This window comes from Camponotus floridanus, unplaced genomic scaffold, assembly GCF_003227725.1.
Source record: "Camponotus floridanus strain SB8 unplaced genomic scaffold, Cflo_v7.5 scaffold173, whole genome shotgun sequence".
NCBI lineage: Eukaryota > Metazoa > Arthropoda > Insecta > Hymenoptera > Formicidae > Camponotus > Camponotus floridanus.
In genome coordinates this window covers 272,183-294,961 of record NW_020229296.1, presented here as the reverse complement: position 1 = coordinate 294,961, position 22,779 = coordinate 272,183, and the positions used below count along the sequence as shown (strand labels likewise).

Sequence of the window (22,779 nt, the reverse complement as noted above, 5' to 3'; positions counted from 1 at the left end):
ATATGAGAAATTGTGTGTGGAATATTCTTAGCTACGGTGCAAAGATGTATTTTTTAATATTTATTGCGTTTTTACTGAAATATTCCGAATTTTGTTAATCGAAATGATTGTCTTTTGGCAGAGAATTTCGTCTTGTGACAGATATATGGCTAACTTCATTGAATTATATTTAATATTTTTTTAACTAGTTAGTAGTTGTATAATATTATTTGACCAAATATATCCTCTGTATCTAAACTTTTGCAAATTTTAAACAAATTCTGAATATTATTTCCATGTGTTTTTTCATTTGAATCGACGTGATTATGCGTTTCCCATAAGAACACATGTTAATTCGATGCAAATTAAAATCCTTATAACTTGTGAACGCTTTAGTGAATCGATTTAAAAATTGTACTGAAGATTCTAAACATATGTAAGGACATTCTGCATAATTTTCATTAAATTCTCAATATTTTGAAAATAGGTACAAAATAAAATAATCCTTAAAGTCCAAGAAACGCAATAGATGCTAAACGCGCTGCTTTATTTTTTCTTTATGAATGACATACTTATCTTGTTTCAATTTAAAATATTATATTTGATGTAATATTTCATATCGTTGTAATTCTGAATATATTCGCGTCAACGATATGTAAACAAAGCGGCCGAGCGCGAGGTCTTCCCCCACCCTCCCTCTTCATTCACGCTCGACATTCCTCGGTTTTCCTAAAGTTTTTCGTTCAGTTTCGTCTCAACTATCGCGAAGATCAAATCGAACGTTCCGCGTTTTTCACTAGTGTGATATTTGAATCCGTTATTCGTACATAATATCAAGAGTGATAAATTAATTCAATAAATAATGTTTCGCGTTTATTGATAAAAATTATAATATTCTATATTTCATTACTTTAATGTTTATACATTTATATACAATATACATACGTCATAAAATATGGCGTTAATAGAAATTAACAATTCATGTATAATCACTGTTGATATATTTGATAAATATTATAATAAACTGGAACCTCGGAATCGGATCAATAGTGTTTTTACGGAATCAGTGTTATCGAATCAGTGTTTTTACGGAATTAGTGTTATCGAATCAGTGTTTTTACGGAAATCAACTTATTTAATCGTCTTCGCACTCATCTACGACGTGTTATACACGATTATTTGTGATGTCGAGATGCTAGTGATTTAATTGATGAAACATCGCGAGCGGCGAGGGAACGGAAGCAGTTGACCGCTGTGATTAATGCTGCGTTTACCGTCGTTATATCAAGGTATGAACAATATTACAGTCATAAGAATCACTTGCTTCACCACATCTGAGTTGTAATATTTTTTTAAGTTATTGAGAATAATTATTTAAACAATAAGCGTGCAATATTACAAGTTTTATTATGCGCATACGTAATATATGTAGATAAAGTTTCAAATATTTGAAAAACTATAATTAGGAATGTACCATCGTTATCGGAATCGCTTAAATATGTACAGTGTAATATTTACATATGAAATGGTCGTACAATCACGCTATCGTATCACGTCATCACCGTTTCCACGTCGGTTTAGAGAAAGCCGGGACTTCTATCCAAATGTTTACATTGATGTCAGTCGAAGGTAACATGCGAAAGAGGCTAATCCAGAAACATTATGCTTCTTAATCGATTACCGATCTAAGGCGAGCGCTTCATATTCAGCGAAATAACGGAAAAGAACTCCGATAACGCGAACCGTGGCACACCTACTGTCAGACAAGTATGTTTACGCGTTAATGTCGGCAATAAAGTCGGAATAATAATGACAATCTGAAATTCATAAACCGGTGGGCGATGCTTGGGGCGAGGATCGCTCGTAGATTTTGTAAAATACTGCCGGTTCGCGAAAGGTGCAAATGTGCTCCTCGCGTGAAAGGGTAAAAATACAAGCGACGATATCGGGAATGGCATGGCATTAGAGATTAAAGAATATCTCTCGCGTTAAGAGTGCTATAGATATTTGCGGAAATGTTAGACGGTCGGTGAATCTCGAGGAAAATCGACGGATATCTCCGGCTTCCTAGCTTACCTGGAAATTATTGAATCGCCCCGACCTAGATTCATTACTTTCGTAAAAGGTCTGAACATTGACATGTAGCTATACGTTAAATTGAAAGGACAGCCGCACGGAAAGTGTATCGTATACTTGACATGAAAGATTATTAAAATTGAACGAGAAAAAAATTGTATAAATAAATTAAAAATTTAGAAAATAATTTTAACGAAGAATAGTATTTTTTTTCTAATAAGATTTCCGATCTCGCGGCATCAAACAGGCGTGAAACGCAACGCATCATCGTCTCATAAGCATCAATGAGTTTGATCGTGGGTGTGCGCTTCTTAGTAATGCTCCCACGATAAACCTTCCAAGAGAGAAAAAGAGAAAAAAAAGAATGAATAAGGAAGAGAGGAAATTTGCGTGCCGGTTGGTTACGGTTGTAGGATCTGTCAGGCTGCGCGGCGTAATAGAAATAATGAGGCCGGTCGTAGATACGTGCCCGAGATGGTGGTATCTACCTGGAGTAGCCTCGGGGCCACTCACAGGGCACCTCTCCTGTACCTTAAACGGAGGGCCGGAAGTGCATGTGCCGTTCTTGAATAAGGGGACGCCCTTTGTGTATGTGTGTCTGCGTGCGACCGATATATCGTGCCTGCATAAGGGCACATATCCGGTATTTCAGAATCAACCCTCCCGGCGAATTCAGCTCGCTCGTTTATTGTCTACCTGATCGCGAAGATAAAAAAAATTCCCGATCGAATAATACGTACCTACACACGTGTAACACTTTGATCGCGAATTATATGTACGATGTTTTCAATTATCGGTCTTTCGCATATCGATGTTACGTCACCGGCGTGGCAGCCGTGTTAATTGGAGTTCTCTTGGCGTTCATTCATTCCTCGGAATATCGACGGCGGTCGGATGAAAATGGCGCACTTCCGAGTGGAGGTGCCTTACGGCGCCGGCTTCGAGAGATCGCGAGATCGATCGATGGGCGTGTCGGGCGCTAATAATTCAAGCTAAACCGGAACGAGCACATCCCGACGCGCTAACGAAAGTGATCAGACATGCTCAAGTATACGCGACTCGTGGCTCATGTATGTATGTATGTATGATAAATAGGGCAGGAGAAACATCCTGTCGCGCGTCCAACACTTTTATTCGTTCGCGGCGCGTATTGTTTGCGCGCTTGTAGATTGCATATCCGCGACAAGACGGACATGCTTGGGGACGACGCGGTAAATCAGCATTTATGCGACCTCATACATTTGGCACACGAGAGAGCAGCTGCGATCCATAGCGAGACCAAGTTGAATTGAGATTCTTTCGAAGGGAAGAATTTGTTTACGACAGTCAGCGCGGACGGGGGCGATCGAACTAATCATAACTTCGTGACGTGCCATTAATGCACTAGCAGTACGAAGACGTGCTCGTTTCTTTGCTACAGTCTCCTATAGTAATCTTTCGAGCGGGAAAAAATTTTGAAAGCGGAATATTATCTCGCAAAGCATTTCCCGATGCGAAATTCAAAGACGTTATTTAGAAATAATTATCTCAGATTTTATCCACTAATAATATTAAACTAACTCGGCGATAATCTTGTAGGAAAATTTTTTCTGCCTTATATAAGGTATATTGTATGGTTGTAAAGAGAATTTTTAGATTGCTTTTCGAATAGTAATTTCGATATTAAAAAGCAATATTGCGCTTGGGACGATAGTGTTTCGCTTTTTATTAAAGATTTATGTATATATTCGCCATTGATGTCGGTTGTTGTAGTCTTTGCACATTAAGCTGGCCGCAAATTTACTTTGCTCTTCTTTATCGCGCCAAAGTCAATCATCTTTCCGTTGAGACGATTCCTTCGCCTCCGGATCTCTCGCCGGCGGTTTTGCTTCAATAATCATCTCGCGGATGGATGGGATTCGTCCGTCTTATTTCCGTCCCCGCGTGGAGAGTAGTTTTCTATGAGAAATCAATTTCTCGTCATTTTCTCGACGGATCGTTCTTCTTCTCAAATATATACGATTCACAATTCATAAAGTCGACGACACAATCTTGTCGAGTTCCACGACATTTTCCCGACGCGTTATCTATCATCCTCCATCGAAGATCTTGATAAAACATGGTATAAATCGAATTTTCAATTCATTCGCATTGATAAAACAAAAAATTGAAAATTATTTTATTTATACTCGGGAAAATATATATTTACATTATAAAGTTGTATCTCTTATCATTATATTTTGCGTATAATTATCTTAGAGATATTTTTACGTTGAAAAACAGGACAATTTTAGGACAATTAGATTTAAAGATTATCAAAGAAAGAGATGCATACTTCATTTTGTATCATCACCAATAGAAAATGAGGTCGATCTATAAGAAATGACTTCTGACTCTCTGCGAATTGAACAGCTCTTCCATAAAAGACGCCATACATGCTCGCGCTCCCCTCTCCTCACCGACATTGAATAATCTTCACATCCATTCTGTAAATGGAGTAAGTCCTAAAGAGGATGGGAGAGGAGATAGTAACGTCTTTTTTTCATTTTTTAAATTTATTCAATAAAAGGATATGGAGAATAGCGATGGGCCCCGTAGTACTTCGTCTGCCTTATTGACGTTTCCATTTGCGTAACATCTTAACTCAGCTTCATTCGAATCCATCTCCGATAAAGCATGTTCCTCGCGTTTGTCGAGTTTTGAAGGTATATCTCGAATTTCGATTACGTTCGCACGCATTCGATATTTGTATATACTCTTCGCTCTATCTCAAATTAACATCGATATATACAATTTTTCATTCAACGATGTTGCTTTATTACAAAGCATAGAGATAGACTCATCAAAGATTAATACATTATAATTTGTCATATTATTAATTTATTAATATTTATTAACTAATTTATGATGATTTGTTATAATATCTCTTTGCAAGTAATAATGAGATCTTAAATTCAAGAAATAAAAATAGCGGTATAAAGATAAAAATATGAAGTATTTTTTGATCGCGAAAAATTCGCAAATATACGTCAGCTGATTGCAATTGTCTGTGTCGTAATTAATTAACGGCTCGATGGTTGACTCGATCTTTATGGCAGCGACTGATGCTTAAATGCGTCGGATGAACGGGATAAGTAGCGCGATATCCGTCCCTTTTGGACCGTTTGTCGGCTGAATGCCGTCGTCGCGAAAGTGCAAAAAGGTCGGACAGACAGAGAGAGAATTTTATTGGAAGAAAGAAACGTTTTTCGTCGTTCTTACTCGCGATTCTCAGACGAGGGAGACGAGGCTCCCGTTTCTTTTCTTCCGTGCGGGCCTCCTGGCCCGCCATCAATAATGTCCTTTTCATTCTTTTCGCGACGCAGAGGGAGTGTCAGAGGAGGGTGGGTAGTCTTTGAAAAAAAAAAGAGTCCTGACCGTCGGTATTATCTTCTTAAATTGGGCAACGATGCAACAATACTACTCGTACAAAGACCATAAAAAGAACGCTACTGTTGAATATTATATACAAGGGCGGATACAGAATACACACACACATACATTCTTGCGACAGCATTGTCCTCGCACCCACAACACGCGATTATTATTAATGGTCCTCCAGAGAGTGGGGCAGCGAACATTCGCGTGTCTCACTCGAGGATATGCCAGCGGAATCTTACCCTTGGGATATTTCCTTCTTTTTTCATCCCGGTGTTTTGTGGAACAGGATTATAACGAAAAAATTTTAGATATTGCAACGATATTTCATTGCGATTTTACCCCAGATAAAATATTTATAGACGCGTTTATTTATTTTTGTTTCAGGTAAGAAAACTTTGACGAGGTGTTATAGTTGACAATTTGATCGACCTCACAAGGATCGACGCTGTAAAACGGACGCGAGTCCACTGACAAAAAAGAAGCCTTCTTTCACAGGTAAAACGAACTGCTCGTTAGTTGCGTTGAATATATTCGTCTATAACGAATAGAATATGCATTCTGAATGGCGGCGTCAGCGGATTTCACGAATCGCGATGCCGATTTTCCGAATCAGATTTCTACAACGTAACTTTGTACTTTAAAATCCGAGCGCAAACCGAACGATCGTGCGAAACGAAACTAAAAATTTAGCAAACTCAGAACGATTGCATCAACGTAGATATTTCGTGATCGGGAATCCTCTGAAATGCACGCCAAACTTGTATAGATATTTTCATTTCCCGATAGAAATTCATATCCTTCAACCAGATTATCGATACATTTTCTTACGAGATATTATTTTGCCTCGAATAAGGAATATCGCGCGAATAATTTATAGTGCAACAATAACAATACATTGGTTATCGAGATTCGCAGGTAGACGAAACATTTGACAAATTCGTGTCGAGAAAAGCATGCATAAATAAAACCCGCGGCATGCATGCCATATCGCGACAAATGGGACTATAAAATTCGACAAATATTTCAGTATTTTTGCGAGTGATGACTACACGATTTATCGTGAGCGTGCATAGCCGTAACGATAATGCCATACAGTGGCTCGTATAACTGCAGTTGCGATTCGTGTGATGGGCGAGCGTTGTACGTTATATACTCACCTTTCTATACCGAAAATGGAAAGTTCGACCCGACCCGTTCCGTTCCCGGTCACGAGAACCGAATTCACTCGAATCAACGCGACAAAATCAACCCCCCCGACATAGCCTCTCTTCTCTTTCAAACTTAAGTGCATGCTAGCAGACTGGATATTTACAGCGACCGTTTCGAGAAACTACTTTAGACCGGCAATAAGAGAGCGATTCTCATTAAGCGGTAAGGTCACGCGACCACTTCCGGTTATTTCTCTCGCGAAGAAGACTTTCGAGGCTTCCGCGAACGCGCGAAAACCAATTTGCATTTTGCTGAAAATCGAGGGGAAAATAGTCCTCCGGGAAAATGCCTTGATGCGCTACCGGTTTTTAACTTCTCATCTCGGGTAAAAGCGGGGCTTCGAGCACGCAATCATAGAGAGAAAGGCGAGATATTAAGGACTTTACGTCTTTCATTGTTTTTTTTTTTTTTTTTTTTTTTTACGACTTGTACATAATTACACTCTAATATTGAGAAATAGTAGGAATTAGTAGAGAAATCTCAAGACAACATTATAGTACCAAGTCTTTAGATTCCTGTTTTTATTGCTCGAATGATTTAACGACGAGATACTACTTACGAGATACTGTTTATCAACGCGTTTGCATTTATGTACTTTGTATTTAAATGACTTCCAAAGCTAAGTATTTTTACGGTTCGCTAACGTTCACTGATCTCGATAAGTTTCATTCGAACAGTGATTTCGTCATCGCGCTATCTCGGTATCCATCAAATCGCGCGCAGTCGATGACAAATTCCCGATATCATACGTCTGAGCTAACATTTGTAGAAATATAAAAAAATACGCGGTAATCTAAAAATAATAATATTTCACCGTTGATTTTCCTCTTTTTTTCGCAAAACGCGCTGAAACGAAAAGATTGTCATCGACGAGCGTTCGCTTACATCGAGCAAAGATAGAAATTTATCAGAATCATTATTATTCTAATTCTATTACATTATGATACTATAAAGTCCACCAGGAAGCGACGTGCGATAAAGCAATTATTAAACAAAGCATCGTATGCTCATCTCATGGAAGAGACCGAGGGAAATGAACCCGACAGCTGTTCTATGTCTAGCGCGTATCAGCGCGCGACTCGAGTGCACATTATAGATGATGACGCTGAAGTGGCGATCCAACAATCATGGTGGTTCAATAGATGCCACTGAATAGCCGAGGTTCGTGCCAGCGGGATTTAGCAGGCGTCGATCTTTCGTTCGCGTTCACTGTCCCCGTCACAATCGCCTGTAAACACCCTTGGATAGCTCGCGCTCCTCCGTGATGCAAACGTGCGATCGTATCACGACACAATGCAGGATCAGTCGAGTCTCTCTCACACGGTATAGAAACGCAATCATCCAACCGGAGCGACAAATCGTCGCGTGATTCGTCGTATTGTAACGCGGTCGATTTTCGTTCCCGGTCTCATTTCCGACACGGCAATTGCGGAGACGAACTCGCGTATGATTCGTTAACCGCGATACGGCAATGATTAAGACACGAGAGCGTTATATTTCTCCGAACTATTGCGCGAGTTCTTGGAGCACCTCGCGGAAATTAATCGTTGATTCGAGCGATTGTTTAATACAATTCCCAACGAACATTTATTTTTCCCCAAGTCGCTAACTTGTACGGTACCTTGAGCTTTTGTGCATCGTAATGCAATCGGACGCGCGAGACGACGCATCTCCTGTACAAAGTACAGTCCTGTACAGCTTCCCAGAGCGTCAACATTAAATTAGCATCGCGAACTGTAACTCGATCTCGGAGAGTCGCTAATGTTGGTGGGAATCCTCGTTGTGCGTAAGTCAGAAAACGTAATTAAGGAAGATCCGACGAAAGGCGAGGTGTATCGCGCGATATCGAGGTGAACGCGATCTCTCGCGAGACGACGTCGTCGTTCGATCGCTCGGGCAATAAAATTTGCGAGAGACGCAACGAAGATGAAACGGCCAAGAGCGGCTGGCGAGCTCTCCGGCTGTCATCGGCGTTGCTTTACTCTCGAGGAAGCGTTTGCCTTACACGCTCGAGCGACACTTTAGCCGATGAACGGTGTCGACGATCGAAGGGGGGAGGCGCGCGACGAGAGGGTCGTCGAGAGGGTGGCTCGCGAGTGTACGGCTAATATATTAATAGGATGCGAGAGTATATCCCCCTCCCTTTTATTACACGCACGTATACAGACACACACACAGTCGATCGAGGGAGTGTCATTAATCTTTCCAAGGCGGCTGGCGCAAAGTGCTCGGCTACTAACCTGTCCGCCTGGTACAGGCACGTAGCTACTTGCTGTGCTCCGTTTACCGTCACGAGAGTCTCATTTATTCCGATCCGGGACACTCGGGGGGAACAAAGAAACGGATAAAGTAATAGATATGTCGAAGTTGCCAACTGGGATTTAATCAAGCACAAGCCGAGATTTAAAAAATGGATTGCGCGGCTGACTTTTTTCCGTTTCGCGCGAGAAACATCCAGGGGGATATTCTAATGCGAGATCGTTCTTCGGGGCGTCGTTCTTGCAACGCGAATTGATATCGTCGCCTTTGATACGACATAACGGAACACGTGACACCTGCGGCGAATTTAGCGTCGTTCCGGTAAACCACTCTCGACTAAATACACGACCAGTCACGAACTTTTGCCATTTCGGCGATCCAGCAGGATTTAATAAAAGCGCCTAGTTGTTCTTGCAACACGCTACAGCCCTCTCTTATCCCTCGTAACGTGTAACACAAGCAAGACCCCCCTTGCGATAGTTACTCTGGTGTTACGAAGAAAGGATTTTTCGGGACGACGCCGAGATGCGAAAAGTTTCGCCAGAATTCCCGAGAACGATGTACCTCAGACGACAGCCTCAGTCGTTTTCTCATTATGATCTAAAGAGGATTAAATAATTTGAGGTTCCGAAACTCTCTCCTTAAACTTGCTTTTTTCTATTTTCTATTTTGTAAAATACTATAGGATCTTTTAGTAATTATCTACATGTGTCTTACAATTTTTTTTAATTTTCTCAGTTGTAGCAAAATCGAATATTCAATGTTTTATTTAAATCTTAGGCGTTTTGAAAATTGGGTCTTGCCGAACACTTTTAAGCATTTCTCAATATGTGTCGTTATGTAAGCGTCTCAGGAATATTTCAGGACTTGCTAAATTCAATACATCACAACGTCACGTAATTTTTTGTCTGGTACTTTAAACCTCAATTTTGATTTCCATCAAAAAAGCACTCGTGTGAGCGCGTAAAGTATTATCCGATGTGAGTGCGAAAGTTCGTAAAATCAGCTGCAAAAATAATAATTGCAGTCACGCGATCGGGATGCACTCGGCATTATTATTCAAGTGTCGAACGCCGTTTAGGATAAACATATCATGATGCGATCGCTATTGTCGTAAAGTTTCAAAATGCTCCGGAACTATCAGATGGTCGTAAATTTTACGATGAATTGCTATCGGTATTCCGGTAATTCTGGGGTAGCCGTTATACTTATGGCGACGGCGTATATGCAGAGAGATATACAGGACACGTGCGACACTCTCGAACATTTGTCTTCTTCTTAACGGAGAATCTTTCTTTTTATGAAGAAAAAATTTCTTTCGGACCCTCTTTATGCGACATTATATATAATAAATAAAATACACACATGAAATATGAATTTACTGACAGAACGTGACGCAATTGGATAGCCATGCTCGATGGGTCGTGCTAGTGTAGATGTGCGTTTCCTTTCTCGCAAATGTGGCACGCCACACGCGGATGAAACAGCTTCACGGGCATCCGAGAAAGGGGCGCATTATTCTGAAAACTCTCGGGAGAGTATCTTTTATTTGGTAGGGAAATCTCGGAAACTGCCACTGATATCTCCGGTTAAGGACTACTCCGATTCCGCAATAAGATCGTTGCGGGCAAAGGAAGGGGAGGGAGGTGGGAAGCTCGGTGAACGTTCGGAATGGAACGAAAGGGCGGGGGAGAAGGAAGACTAAAATTCCCGGGGGACTCCAACCCAATTTCCGCCCCGGTTCCAACGCGGTTTCCACGGAGCCCCGCCGCGAACGGATCGTTTAATTCGCTTCCTTCGAGTGCGCCGTGGAATTACCGTATTATCGGCAAAGTTATTTCGGATTCGCGTCTCTCCGAGACGCAAACAGCCTCGTCGAAACGATCCGTCGATCGATTGATCTTTTTGTCGGACTCGTGTGAGACCCGCGTCGTTCCTCGACCTTTTTGCGCGACCGACGAGGCAAGCATCTCGATGGCATCTCGGGCTCTCTCGCGTGATCCAATGATCGTTAAGGGGCGATTACGGCACTTTTTCAAGACACCCGCGCAGATTCTCGACGTCGCTGCCCGAACGAAAATTGATTTTCGCGCTTAACGTATTTTCTTTCGCGTCACTGATCGCGTTCACCCTTCGAGAGAAGCAGCTGCATCATCTCGCGAAGGGAGACTAATAGCGTCGTTATTAACAGGGCACCTTATCAATGTCGTCCCCTTCGTCATCGAGACATTTTCCAACTTGCTATCAAGAGGTCGAACATAAGAATGTAACGATAAGATGAAGACAGTCGTTTCGGGAATTGTTCGAGGGGGAAGGAACATGGATCCTGGTGAAAGTTCCCCCCTTCTCTTATAGAGAAATTAGTACTTTATAACTTTCAAAGTATCGGATCGTCGGGCCAATCTATAGATTCAAACTCCATTAAAGAAACTACCGATCATCAATTTTAGCGATCGACCACCGTTTGGCAGATAACAGTGAATAACAAGCCGTGTAATCAAATTTTAGCCATGAACGATGAACATAATTTCAACTCTACATGTTTTTAATAGACAGGGAGAGAGAGAATTCTTGTAACTTTCGTTTTAAATTTTTTAGCATCTCATTATTCTTTAACATCATTTTCATACAAATTGATGATATAACTCGACTCGGTATTCACTCTTACAATTAACGCTCGTTCGTTGTAAAGCTTTTATTCACGTGGTCGTAAAAACGAGCCCAAACGCACACACTCGTCGCGCAAAGTTCCGCGCAAAAAAATCAAGCGTTAAAAATTCACAATGTAGTTAAGCTCCACTATGTTTGTCGCGCTTATTACGATTGCGGTCTATCACAGAGTCATCCCCGCAATGTCAGTCGCTGACACATTCGTCTGTGGTTTGGAGGTAGCCGTAAAAAATTAATTTTTTTTCTACCATAGAAGCAAGCGGTCTTTTTTCTCGAGGCACGAGAGGCAATTTTTGCGGTGACCTCAAGTTACCGCAAAAATGTCCATCTATCTTAGTCTTCCTATTAAAAAACCGTCGCTAATTTTCGATCAGCTTTGAGCGTAGATGTGAAAGAGAGAGCTCAAAGGGATAAAGGAGTTACGTGTCACATTCTGACAAAGATTGAATTATCTTCGGGGAAATTTAATTATTTCGCGTACACGCACGCAAAAGAAAATACCATCGGTTGATGCCAAATTAAATGCGGTTTCGTGAGGAATAAACTGGTAAAATGTATTGCCGTGTCGATACATTCAGCAATGAAAATGGAAATTCATTGAAATGGATGCCGCTATGATTTTATTGTCCGCGGTATTCGTCGCGACTATTCGGTCGACCTGACGTTAAGTGCTTCCTTTGATCGTTTTTCCTTCTTTGTTTCACATTAAAGCACTCCACTAAGCCCGTATTAAAGGAAGAGAGCGAAACCTCGAAAAGCCTTTTAACCTCTTTGGTTCTATGTCTAACTCAATGAAAAACTTTTACCAGCTTTCTCATTAAAAATTGCTATTCTTTGTTTCGACGCGGCAGTTTATATTTGCTGTTGTTTTACTGTCGCGAAATATCGCGGGATATCTGCAATATTTGCGCGTAATGCGTTAACGACTGAATTAACCGAGGTAACGATAAAATATAAAAACATACGTAATGGTGAAAAATGTTTAGCCACACATGAAAAACAATTCGCGTCACCGTTAAAAAAAAACATATTTACGCAAACGTGCAAATTATTACGCGTTCAGAGTTGCGGAATAATTAAAGTATATGTTTATTAACTTTGGTGGACAAAATTTTCCGTATCAATAATTTTCAAAAAAATCCACATTACAAGAGCATCGGAAGAATTATGTCATTAACAAAACGTACAAAGCCACAAATACAAATGTACAAAATTTACAATTAAAATTTTAATCGACTTTCAATATATTGACAGATTCTCCTTGACGTATCTTAAAAGTCGAGAAGTCAAAATCAGTTTCTTTCTTAAAGTGCTGGTAAAAAGACTCGGTAACACACATCGAGCGTGAGAAACTTTGCAGCAGCGGGCGATCATTTTATCACGAAAACGTAACCGGCCATAACTTTCGACACGGAGATCTCGGATCTCGCGATGTTTGTCCGAGTTACACTCGTATAACAGATTGTCGGTTAGCACGCCTATTCTTGAGGGAACGCACGAGCGCGCCGTCGTGTATCTTTGGTTTACCCACGCGAGCGTTTCCCCCTGGAAACGCGCCCCTTTAGGAAACGAGCGGGGACCATCTCTTTTCGAGTTTCATGAATTTTTGATGCATCGCTACGGTATTCGGAACAAGAAACGATTTCGAGAAAATGCTCTTCGATATTATGCAAAGCGCCTCGAGGAGATATCTTTAGCGAAGTTTCTCGTCGACAAGCGATTCTGTCTCTCTCTCTCTCTCTTTCTAGGCATCGAAAACTGTCTCGGGTAAGTTTTTCCCTCTCTTTTTTGTCTCCTTCCTTTTTTCCCTTTTCCAATACAGTGTAACGGAAATAAATCTCTTTCTTGGAGAACGATGTTTTTACGGGATTTAGATTTTTTAAATCCGCCTTTGAAGAGAAACACGCCCGCAGTTTTGTTAGCTCGTTTGTTTCCGCAATTTTATCCTGAATTGTATTTTCATGTATATCCGACCGGATGGATCGTACATCACTATAACGGTACGCACGTGGCGGCCCGGGCCCGGTCTATGTTTTCAAAGAGCGAATATTCGCGTGATATTCGCGGTATTTAAATCCACGCGCAGCGAAATTTCGCGGAGTCAACTTTTCACCCTGCGCTCGGGTAAATCAAGCCCCTGGCGGGCAGAGATTTTTGTTTTGTTTTTTCGTTTTTTTTTTTTACACCACGTTATTCCGCGTTCGCGCTTTTGCCCGAATTCGACGAATGGGGCTCGATAGGTCGGAATCTGCCGATTTATTTGGATCCGCCACGCGCATCGGTCAAGATATCGTTCGCGCGAACTTCTTTGGTATTTTTTGGTCGCTTCCTCTCTTTTCTCTCGTCAGTAAATTGTGAACCGACGCCCCTCGACGTTCCCCCGGATATCTTTTGAATTTTATCCGGCATCTGTAAATTTTTACGACTAAAACTCACGAACGTTCTCGGCTAAAGCGCAGCGAGATTTTTTTGCGAAGCTGCGCGTGCACCTCGAAGTGCATCCTTCGAAACGAGGTTGCGCGTGTGTATACTCGGGTGAAAGGAGGTTACAGACGTGCACATTGATGCGCTGCAAGGAAGATATTCTTGATATCGTAAATCACGACTCCGAGCGACGTCGTCAGTTTTGATATTCGGTATATTCGGGAATTTTATACATACGTAATCGCGTTTTCACATCGAAGGGATCTTTGTGTAAGGTGGAATTTCACGCGCGCACACGTTTTCATAACATAATTACATCACCGAAAATAAAATTTGCATCGCGATTATATCGGATTGAATTTCTGATGTGCGACGTGAATAAACGATTGTATCGATTGATTGCATTAGCTATTCCCTCTCTTTCTGTTTGAGATAATATTTATCATGCATGTTTATCATCGACGATATTTTTGTCTACGCTTTGACAATCGGGAATAATAACGCGATGATAAATTGATACGGGTGCATTCGATAATTTTCCTTCTTTTTCGCTTTTTCGATCTTGGCATTGTTATGCGTTGTTAGCTATTCTATCTGTCAAAAGATGAATTTTTGATTTATTATAAATAGACGTCGATAATTTTATTTCCGTTTAGAATACGCGATGATATGATTTATTAATTACATTAATATTCGATTATTCGATGTCCTATTAAGTTACATTAGATACCATCAAGATACGTGTCGACGTTACATTCGATTGAAATTAGAGCCGTGCGATTATTGCGGATATCGATTGGTGGACACGGAAGCTTATCGCGTCCCAGTATGCGTGCGTCTCCCGGCATCTTAGACTGCTTGCAATAATAATGTCGCATAGTTATCGCGGGCGAATATTACGCACTCTACGCAGCGTACGATCTGAATTTCAAATCCACTTGGTGCGTCCCGTTAATTACGACCCGGGTTATTCCGCGCTAACCACATATCTACCGTGATATTAATTGCAAACGATCGTTCCCTTTGCTGCCTACCTCGCACGAGCAACTCTAACTTGATTTATTCACCCGTGGCTTGGTATCCCTAACGTTCTCCAACCGACGTGTGGCTATCACCAAGGGTCGATATTATACGATATATGCCCGAATACTTCAACGTCCGCTCGCCTCTCTTGCGGTGATTTAAACGAACAATTTACAATATCCTCGCGTTTCCAACCAACCGTATTTTCTTTTTTTTTTTTTTCATCCAACTGGTATTCATTTTTCTCACCATATTATATACGCGTCAACCCTCTCCAGTCTTTGTGTCGTTCACTTGTCACGGGGATGGTTCTTTAAGGATGTTTTGTACAATCAAAAAGTAGCTGAAAATTACAATAATATTGACGAATATATCCACTTTTGGTGTATTTTGAGTAAGAAATTGTGTGGAATTTACAATTTGATCTTAGCTACAGTGCAGAGATGTATTTTTTAATATTTATTGCGTTTTTACTGAAATATTCCAAATTTTGTTAATCGAAATAATTAACTTTTGGCAGAGAATTTCGCCTTGTGACAGATACATGGCTAACTTCATTGAATTATATTTAATATCTTTTTAACCAGTTTGTACTTGTATAATATTATTTGACCAAATTTATAATATTTCCTCTGTATCTAAATTTTTGCAAATTTTAAACAAATTCTGAATATTATTTCCATGTGTTTTTGTCATTTGAATCGATGTGGTTATACATTTCCCACAAAAACACATGTTAATTCGATGCAAATTAAAATCCTTATAACTTGTGAACGCTTTAGTGAATCGATTTAAAAATTGTACCGAAGATTCTAAACATATGTAAGGACATTCTGTACAATTTTCATTAAATTCTCAATATTTTGAAAATAGGTACAAAACATCCTTAAAGATTGATCACCGAAAAGACTCGATTTCGGATGCGAGATCTTCTGTCAAACATCGCTATTTCATGTTATAATAATATCTTTTGAATCGGCGGCAAAAATAACGTATTTAACGAAAGTCTCTGTCGATGATCGACATTTGACGAACTTTACTCATTTTGTATGATGTTATTGATTTGTTTTGGAATTTATTTACGTAAATAGTCGTCGAAAAACACGGCGAAAATATTCGCGATTTAGCGAACGTTCAAACGCAACCGCCATGTTTTACCTCTATGGCGGAAAATATTTTTCCCGTGTCAAAGTTCTTTCGAACATTGATCATTGGGCCAACGATCATATAGTTTTTAATTAAACAAACTGTTCGACGACAGACGCGTATATAAAGGTCCGCACAAATAAATCCCGGCGAAATAAACGCTGTTTGCGAAATGCGCGGATGGTCATCTCGGCCTTTACCTCAACTTTGTGTTTTTTTTCTCGCTATGTCTGTGGGTCGAATTTATCTCTTTTGCCATAGTCAATAAAAAAATAATCAATCGTGATTGGTAACATAAACTCGTGCAACTTTTAGTATCGGATGTGTTTTTTGTGTAATTTTTACGCAATGTTTTTACTCATTGCGTTTGTTTTTTAACTGCGCGAATTTCGATACCTGCTTCTATACATTTGGCTTTAACTGTATTGCATGATTGCCGATTCGTAAAATTTTTTACTTTGTTATAAAAAACGATACACAGACACACATGATAAAATTAAATGACGAGAAAAAAAAATATAATTTTTACGTATTAATATGTGATAATTTTCTTTTTTAATAACGTTTGTCAGAAATTCTAGAAATATGTTGAAAATTAATGATTAATAATTCTCATTTCACGCGGAACGTGTTTGTAAATAACAACGAGCTTGTGAAAATTGATCGTAATCGAATCTGATCCGATTCAGGGAAACGCGCAAATCAAATTACAAATCAAACAACTTTCGATGCGGCTTTATTTTATTTTGCCTCCGACGAGATGCAATTGTTTCTATCGTATATTTACGCTAATTAAACGCTAATTAAAAGAAGGAGTGAGAGCCGTAAGAGCGCGTAAAGAAGCGAGAGGACATTTAAGGGAGCGTGTCACGGATTTCGTGGGAACGATGCACTCGGGTTAGTCGAAACAAAACCGCCGACCCCGGCGACCGCGAAACTTAACACCGCCCGTTATATTCAGACGCGGAGAAACGCAGCGAGACGAAGGAGAGATACTCGGCCGTGCAACCGGTATGTGAAGGAAAAAACACAATTTCTCTAGACGAGGAGGAAGACCGAAGAGAGCATTAAAACTGAATATTTTTTGGCGTTTTTGGCGTGCACGCTTGTGTCGGGCTATAAACCCTGGCAGAGTAATTTCGGTAACGGCTGCGAGATGTTGAACTAGTTTTATTTTTTTCATTCTCCCCGTTATATACGATTGCATTGTACTTGCGTTCTCTTTCGCTCCTCTTCTGGTTGACGGGTTCGATTTAATAAATCATATGTTTTACAGAAAAAAAAAATTTTGGCTACCTGTTTTAATTCTTAAAGATCACATAATTTTGATTATCGATATTTTAATAGTAGAATATTTCCTTAATCAATAAAATAAAAATGTAAATTTAAAACTTATTTTTTAATTTTCACTGATCATTTTTTACAGATGTTAAGAAATATAATGTAAATTTTTTTCTTTCAAGACAGATAAAATTGCGACAAGATATTGTGGTGCGTATATAATCAGGAAAAAAAGCAAAAAATGTGCGACCTATAAGAGTTAATTGCTTTTTCGCGTCTATTATTTCGATAAAATATCTGCGTCGCGATTCTGAACCGAGGACCTCTCGAACCGGAATTGATTCATTTTACGCGTATTGATTAGAAGAGGGAGGTTAATTTAATGGACCAGTTACACGCGATGCGTATCAATGGCGTGCAACTTCCTCATATTTACCCCTCGAGAGAAGGGAAGTAGTCCACCAGTCGTTATATAAATTTTAGCGATGTGGAAAATTGCGGTGTACCCTTTTTTTGTTGCTGGTCTCGCAATCGCCGGACCAGGATGTTGCCAAAATAATTATGTTTGACGGGCAGGTGCGGACGAGAACGCGCTCTTTCGAGCGTCGATAAAATCGGGTTTTTTTACGACTACACTAACTATAAAAAAGACGCGCTCATTCACTCCCGGCGCGAAATCTCTTTTATGCCTCCGTTAATTTTACTACCGTTCGAACGGTACGATTATCAATGTTTGAGACATTCGTGCACGCGCTCATCGAGATCGACACCGTAAATTGTGTAACACATACTCATACTTTCGTCGCGTTTCAAAAGCCATTCGGAAAACTTGTTTCGTTTTCTTGTGTTATTCACGAGCGATGGTATATGGCACATTTTCTCTCTCTCTTTGAAAAGAAACGGGATCGTGAACGAATCCGCCTGAGAAACTCCAGTTGGTCTTTCATCTTTCTTTACATTGAACGATCTTCACATATAAGAACGCTAAATAAAATAACGCTTTAGTTCTCTGACTAAAAAGTTTAAGGGATAATCTTTGTGTACGATTGAGCTTTTTTCCACTTTATTGGGTTATTACTGACGGTCATCAACCACTTTATCGCTTTATCTAGAGATCAAAGAATCCAGTTTGTGCTTTATAAGGACACTATAAATCCTAAATGGTACAGATAAATACAATTTGCGAGGCGGATATACGTGTTCGTGTCCCGAAAAAAATTGTCGGAAGAATTGGATATCAACGATATACGAGACATATGAAAAACGTATTAATTTTATTGTAAAAGTGAACGATGATATAATCCTTGTATTGTGCGCGGCAATCGATTTCCGGTCAATGCTGCATTGCATTGATTTCTGTTTTTCACTTTGCAATACCGTACATGTTTCGTTTATCCTGATGGAAACCGCAATTTATTTACGATGTGCCATTTGCCAATCCGTAAAACACAGCAATTTACATCTTCTCAAATCCTGCGATGTCGAAAGAATAAAATAAACATTCATTTTCTGGTTTAGTAAACAAAATTTCTCTCGATTCCATTAAAAAGTACATATTAATCTTGCGCGTTTATGTTTGCGCGTAAAAAATTAATAATTTATCTATATCTATTTCAATTCGAGTATAATTACGTTAATGATTGTAATATTTGAATTATACACCAGATGGATAAATAAATTTTAATACATATCATAATACATATATAAAATTTAGATACAATATGGCAAAATTGCCGGTAATTATGTGGCGCAAGCAAGTCATGCGATGCAATCAAACATGTTGTGGCGCGTTTATCATAAAACAACAGTCACACAATACATTAATGTAACTTAATGACGATCGCAATTATTCACATATATTACAACAAAATCGTACATCTCTCCCTCTACATTTTTGCCTCGCATATTAACAGCGTTCGGACGGGCATTCGAAGATTTGCCGCAAAATCGACAATAGTTACTTTAGTGCATCGAGCATAATTTCGAAGCAAAAGCCGCGTTTTAATCATCAAAAATTAAGTTCAATTTTTCTCTGTTAAAAGATCATCACGTAGAACAAAGAGGAAATTCGAAAGCCGATTACTTTTAAATTTTCCATATGTCTTCTGAAGGTGACAGACGCTCATTTTTACTCCCTTGGACGTCAAATTCTCCTCCCTTTTTTTCATCGGACATTCAGTCGGTCGGGCTTTTCGGGGTATGTAAGGTAGGTGCAATTTGCAAATGGGTTTATCGATTCATCGATCGAGTAGTAATTATGCTGGCACGTCAATCGCCGCATTGTCCATTTTGGAACGACGCACTAACGCGATAATCCAAGCATTAGATGCCGTGGGCCACACGTATGTAACGGGCACAAGGGAATTGTCCATTGTTGGTGCGGGCCGATACGCTTACCCAAAGAGGCTTAGCGGTTAATTAGAGCCTGATCGAGCGTCACGCTTGCGATATGTCATTCGTGCTACATATACGACACGAGACGCATCGAGCAACAGATAGTCACGCCGAAGAACACCAGTGCGTGAACTTTTATTTTTTACATAAAATCACATTTCTGTCGCAATCTGATTTCCGTATAAAAAAACACTGAGTTTTATTCCTCGGAAGAAATTAGATCGGCTCGTATTCGTTGTAACTGAAAATACTTGAGTTACATTCGAGCGTAGATTAGACGTTGTCGAGTCGGGATTAAGAGGAAGATAAGGCGAGTATTTTATTTTATCGTGGAAGCTTTCCTTAATTTGATTCCTTCGCGTCGTTGACATTTTACTGCCAGACGACCAGTAGTCGTATTATAGCATCGCGACTTCTCCATCGGGAAGGAAAGCGCTGACTTTATCCCGGTCACTTTATTATATTGCTTGTCATATCGATAACCGGTTTTCTGTCTCGCGGCCCGTTGATTTATTTCCACGACGCGAAAGAATATCATGTTAATAAGAATTTGCAAAAAATAAATTGTTAAAAGATACAAATTGCAGAGATATTCCAATAATTAGAAATATCTCTGTAGAATTTGAAATGCATACTTTCAATCAATTTTATTAGCACATTCCCACGGTTTTAATCTTCAAGATTGTAATTGTGTCAATTGTCGAGAAGATTGGAAATAAAAATGCGTGACGCACGCATCATTTACAACCACCTCGATTTAGTGCGAAAAAAATCCGCGCTTGCTTAATCTAATATTAGAAATCGCAATCAGCCGCCGAAAAAAAGTTATATACGGCAACATCTGGGCGTCGCACGCAATTTAATTCCGCAATCGCAGTGCGATGTGCGCGAGCTTTTGATTACGCAGCTGAGTCATCGACAGCCAAGAAAATTTATAGGTACCGGGATTCTTTTTCGCGCGCGAATAAACGGGTCAACCGCGTCCATTAATCCATTTTTGCGCGATCGTTCGCGCGTGCACCGCCATTTTATCGGACGGAGATTTACAGCTCATTCAGGGTTATCACGCCCGGTAATGACAACGTGCGCCGTTCGCTTGGCTCGCCTGAAAAAGCCTTCGACGAGACGATTATACGTGCGAGACGCGCTCGTAAATTCAATGTTCTAAGACGTCGGCGACGGATTAGTCCCGCTCTCTTAATGCGACTGGATTTTTCTCTCTTTTTTTTTTTCAGAGAAAAAAATCCCGTCTTATATTAAGATCGCGAGGCGCGCATACATCGAGTATCTTATGCGTCGTGCCGGCAATTCATTACGCTTCAAGCAGCATTCCCGTGAAGCGGATCGGTGTTATCGCGCACACAACACACACGTGCCGTGCGACGATGGACGTTGTTACGTCTTAAATCGCAAAGGTGTTTATCTGACCTCGCCTCGCGACAAGATAGGCGTTACGTCAAAGGATTTGCTTGCGTGGTAAGAGCTCGTTAACGGAGCGCACGATTTCAGGACACTTTTATCGTACCGTCTCGGTGGCAACGGAAATAAAATGTTCTATAATGCTCCCCCGTTCGACATGTTAATGTCAACAACGTGGTTATCTCATAGCGAAGTGGAGGATCGCGAACATTTTTATGCTTGTTTTCGCCAAGACCCGTTAAAACGTTTCTACAATTTCGCTGTTAATGCACTTTCACCGAGAATGGAGTGAGAAACGACGATTCTGCGAAAACTGTCTTATTTATTCCCTAATATATCGCCACTTTATTTTTAGCAAGAATATAATCTTTTAGAATTCTAAATGTGGGACCGTTTTAAAAGTAATTCATGTGAAGAAAATGAGAGAAGAGAGAGAGATCTGTGGATTTTTGTGAGATACAAGAAATAGTTGTATTTTATATAATTAACTTGTATATATTGTTATAAATTAAAGATTAATATCAGCCGTGCTTCAACAACGTATTTATCAATTTGCACTCGGTAATTATTGAAATAAAACATGGCGGATTTATCTGCCTTCATCTTTAGAGAAGATCGTTATTACTGTAGTTAAAAGCCGTCATTTTCGCCGTCGTTTCCGACTTCATTTGCCCGACACGCTCTTGATTCGACAAGAATAATTCATATTTTAATTGTAGCCTCCCCCGGTTCGCAGTTAAATAATAGTGATTTATAGAAACGATTTTATTGCTCGGCGTTATAAGTGCAAGTCGTTAATGCGCAAATCGTGCTCGCCTCGGTAAAACGTATTTATGATTTCTCATTCACTTTTTGCTTGCGCTTTGTACAAAGATGCTTGACGAATTAATCACCTCGCGCAGATTTTCTCGTGATTTTTACATTACAGGAATGTCGAATTCTTAAGCCGATTACTCTCTTACGGTCAATTTCATTTAATTAAGAAAAAAAATATAGACCTTAAAATTCTTAACATCACGACATTCTAATAATTTATAATTAACACGCTCTACAAATTTTCATTTCGCTCGCTCCCTCAAGAATCGCTAATTAATCTCGATTGCAGCCGGCGACGTTCGTGCCCACCGTAAAGAAAAAAAAAAAGACTACCGATCGCAAAGCCTTGTTTAAGTATTGTCGGTTGCCCGAGCAATTACTTTGAAGTAATCCGTACCAACAGCCCTGTTTGTACCCTTGCGACGCATTTCTCGAAAAGACTTTCCCACGACGTAACGCCGGCTTAATTACGAGCCAGGGCGCTTAGCGCGCCCGGAGCTGCCGGGTATCCGCGGTTAATCAAATCCGGACGAGGTGAGGAAGAGAAGGAGGTAAGCGTGACGATGGGAACACGCTGCTGGGCAGAGGTACAGACATCGGCTCTCTGATCCGAATACAAACGTGCGCGCGCGCCCGAGCTTTTGCTTAAGTAAACGAGTTTCTATGAGCTGGTCGATCGGTCGT

At 40.1% G+C, this 22,779-nt stretch overlaps 1 protein-coding gene across 2 annotated transcripts in view; it reads left to right on the top strand.

The window, feature by feature from the left end:
• Positions 1 to 1,221: 1,221 nt before the first annotated feature.
• Positions 1,222 to 22,779, top strand: part of LOC105251612 (fat-like cadherin-related tumor suppressor homolog) — a 100,806-nt gene continuing 79,248 nt past the window's right edge. For both annotated transcript variants that reach the window (XM_025407402.1, XM_025407401.1), the window contains exon 1: positions 1,222 to 1,268. In XM_025407402.1, coding sequence (XP_025263187.1) covers positions 1,241 to 1,268 — 28 coding nt within the window. In that variant the 5' untranslated portion in view covers positions 1,222 to 1,240. The remainder of the gene's footprint in view (positions 1,269 to 22,779) is intronic.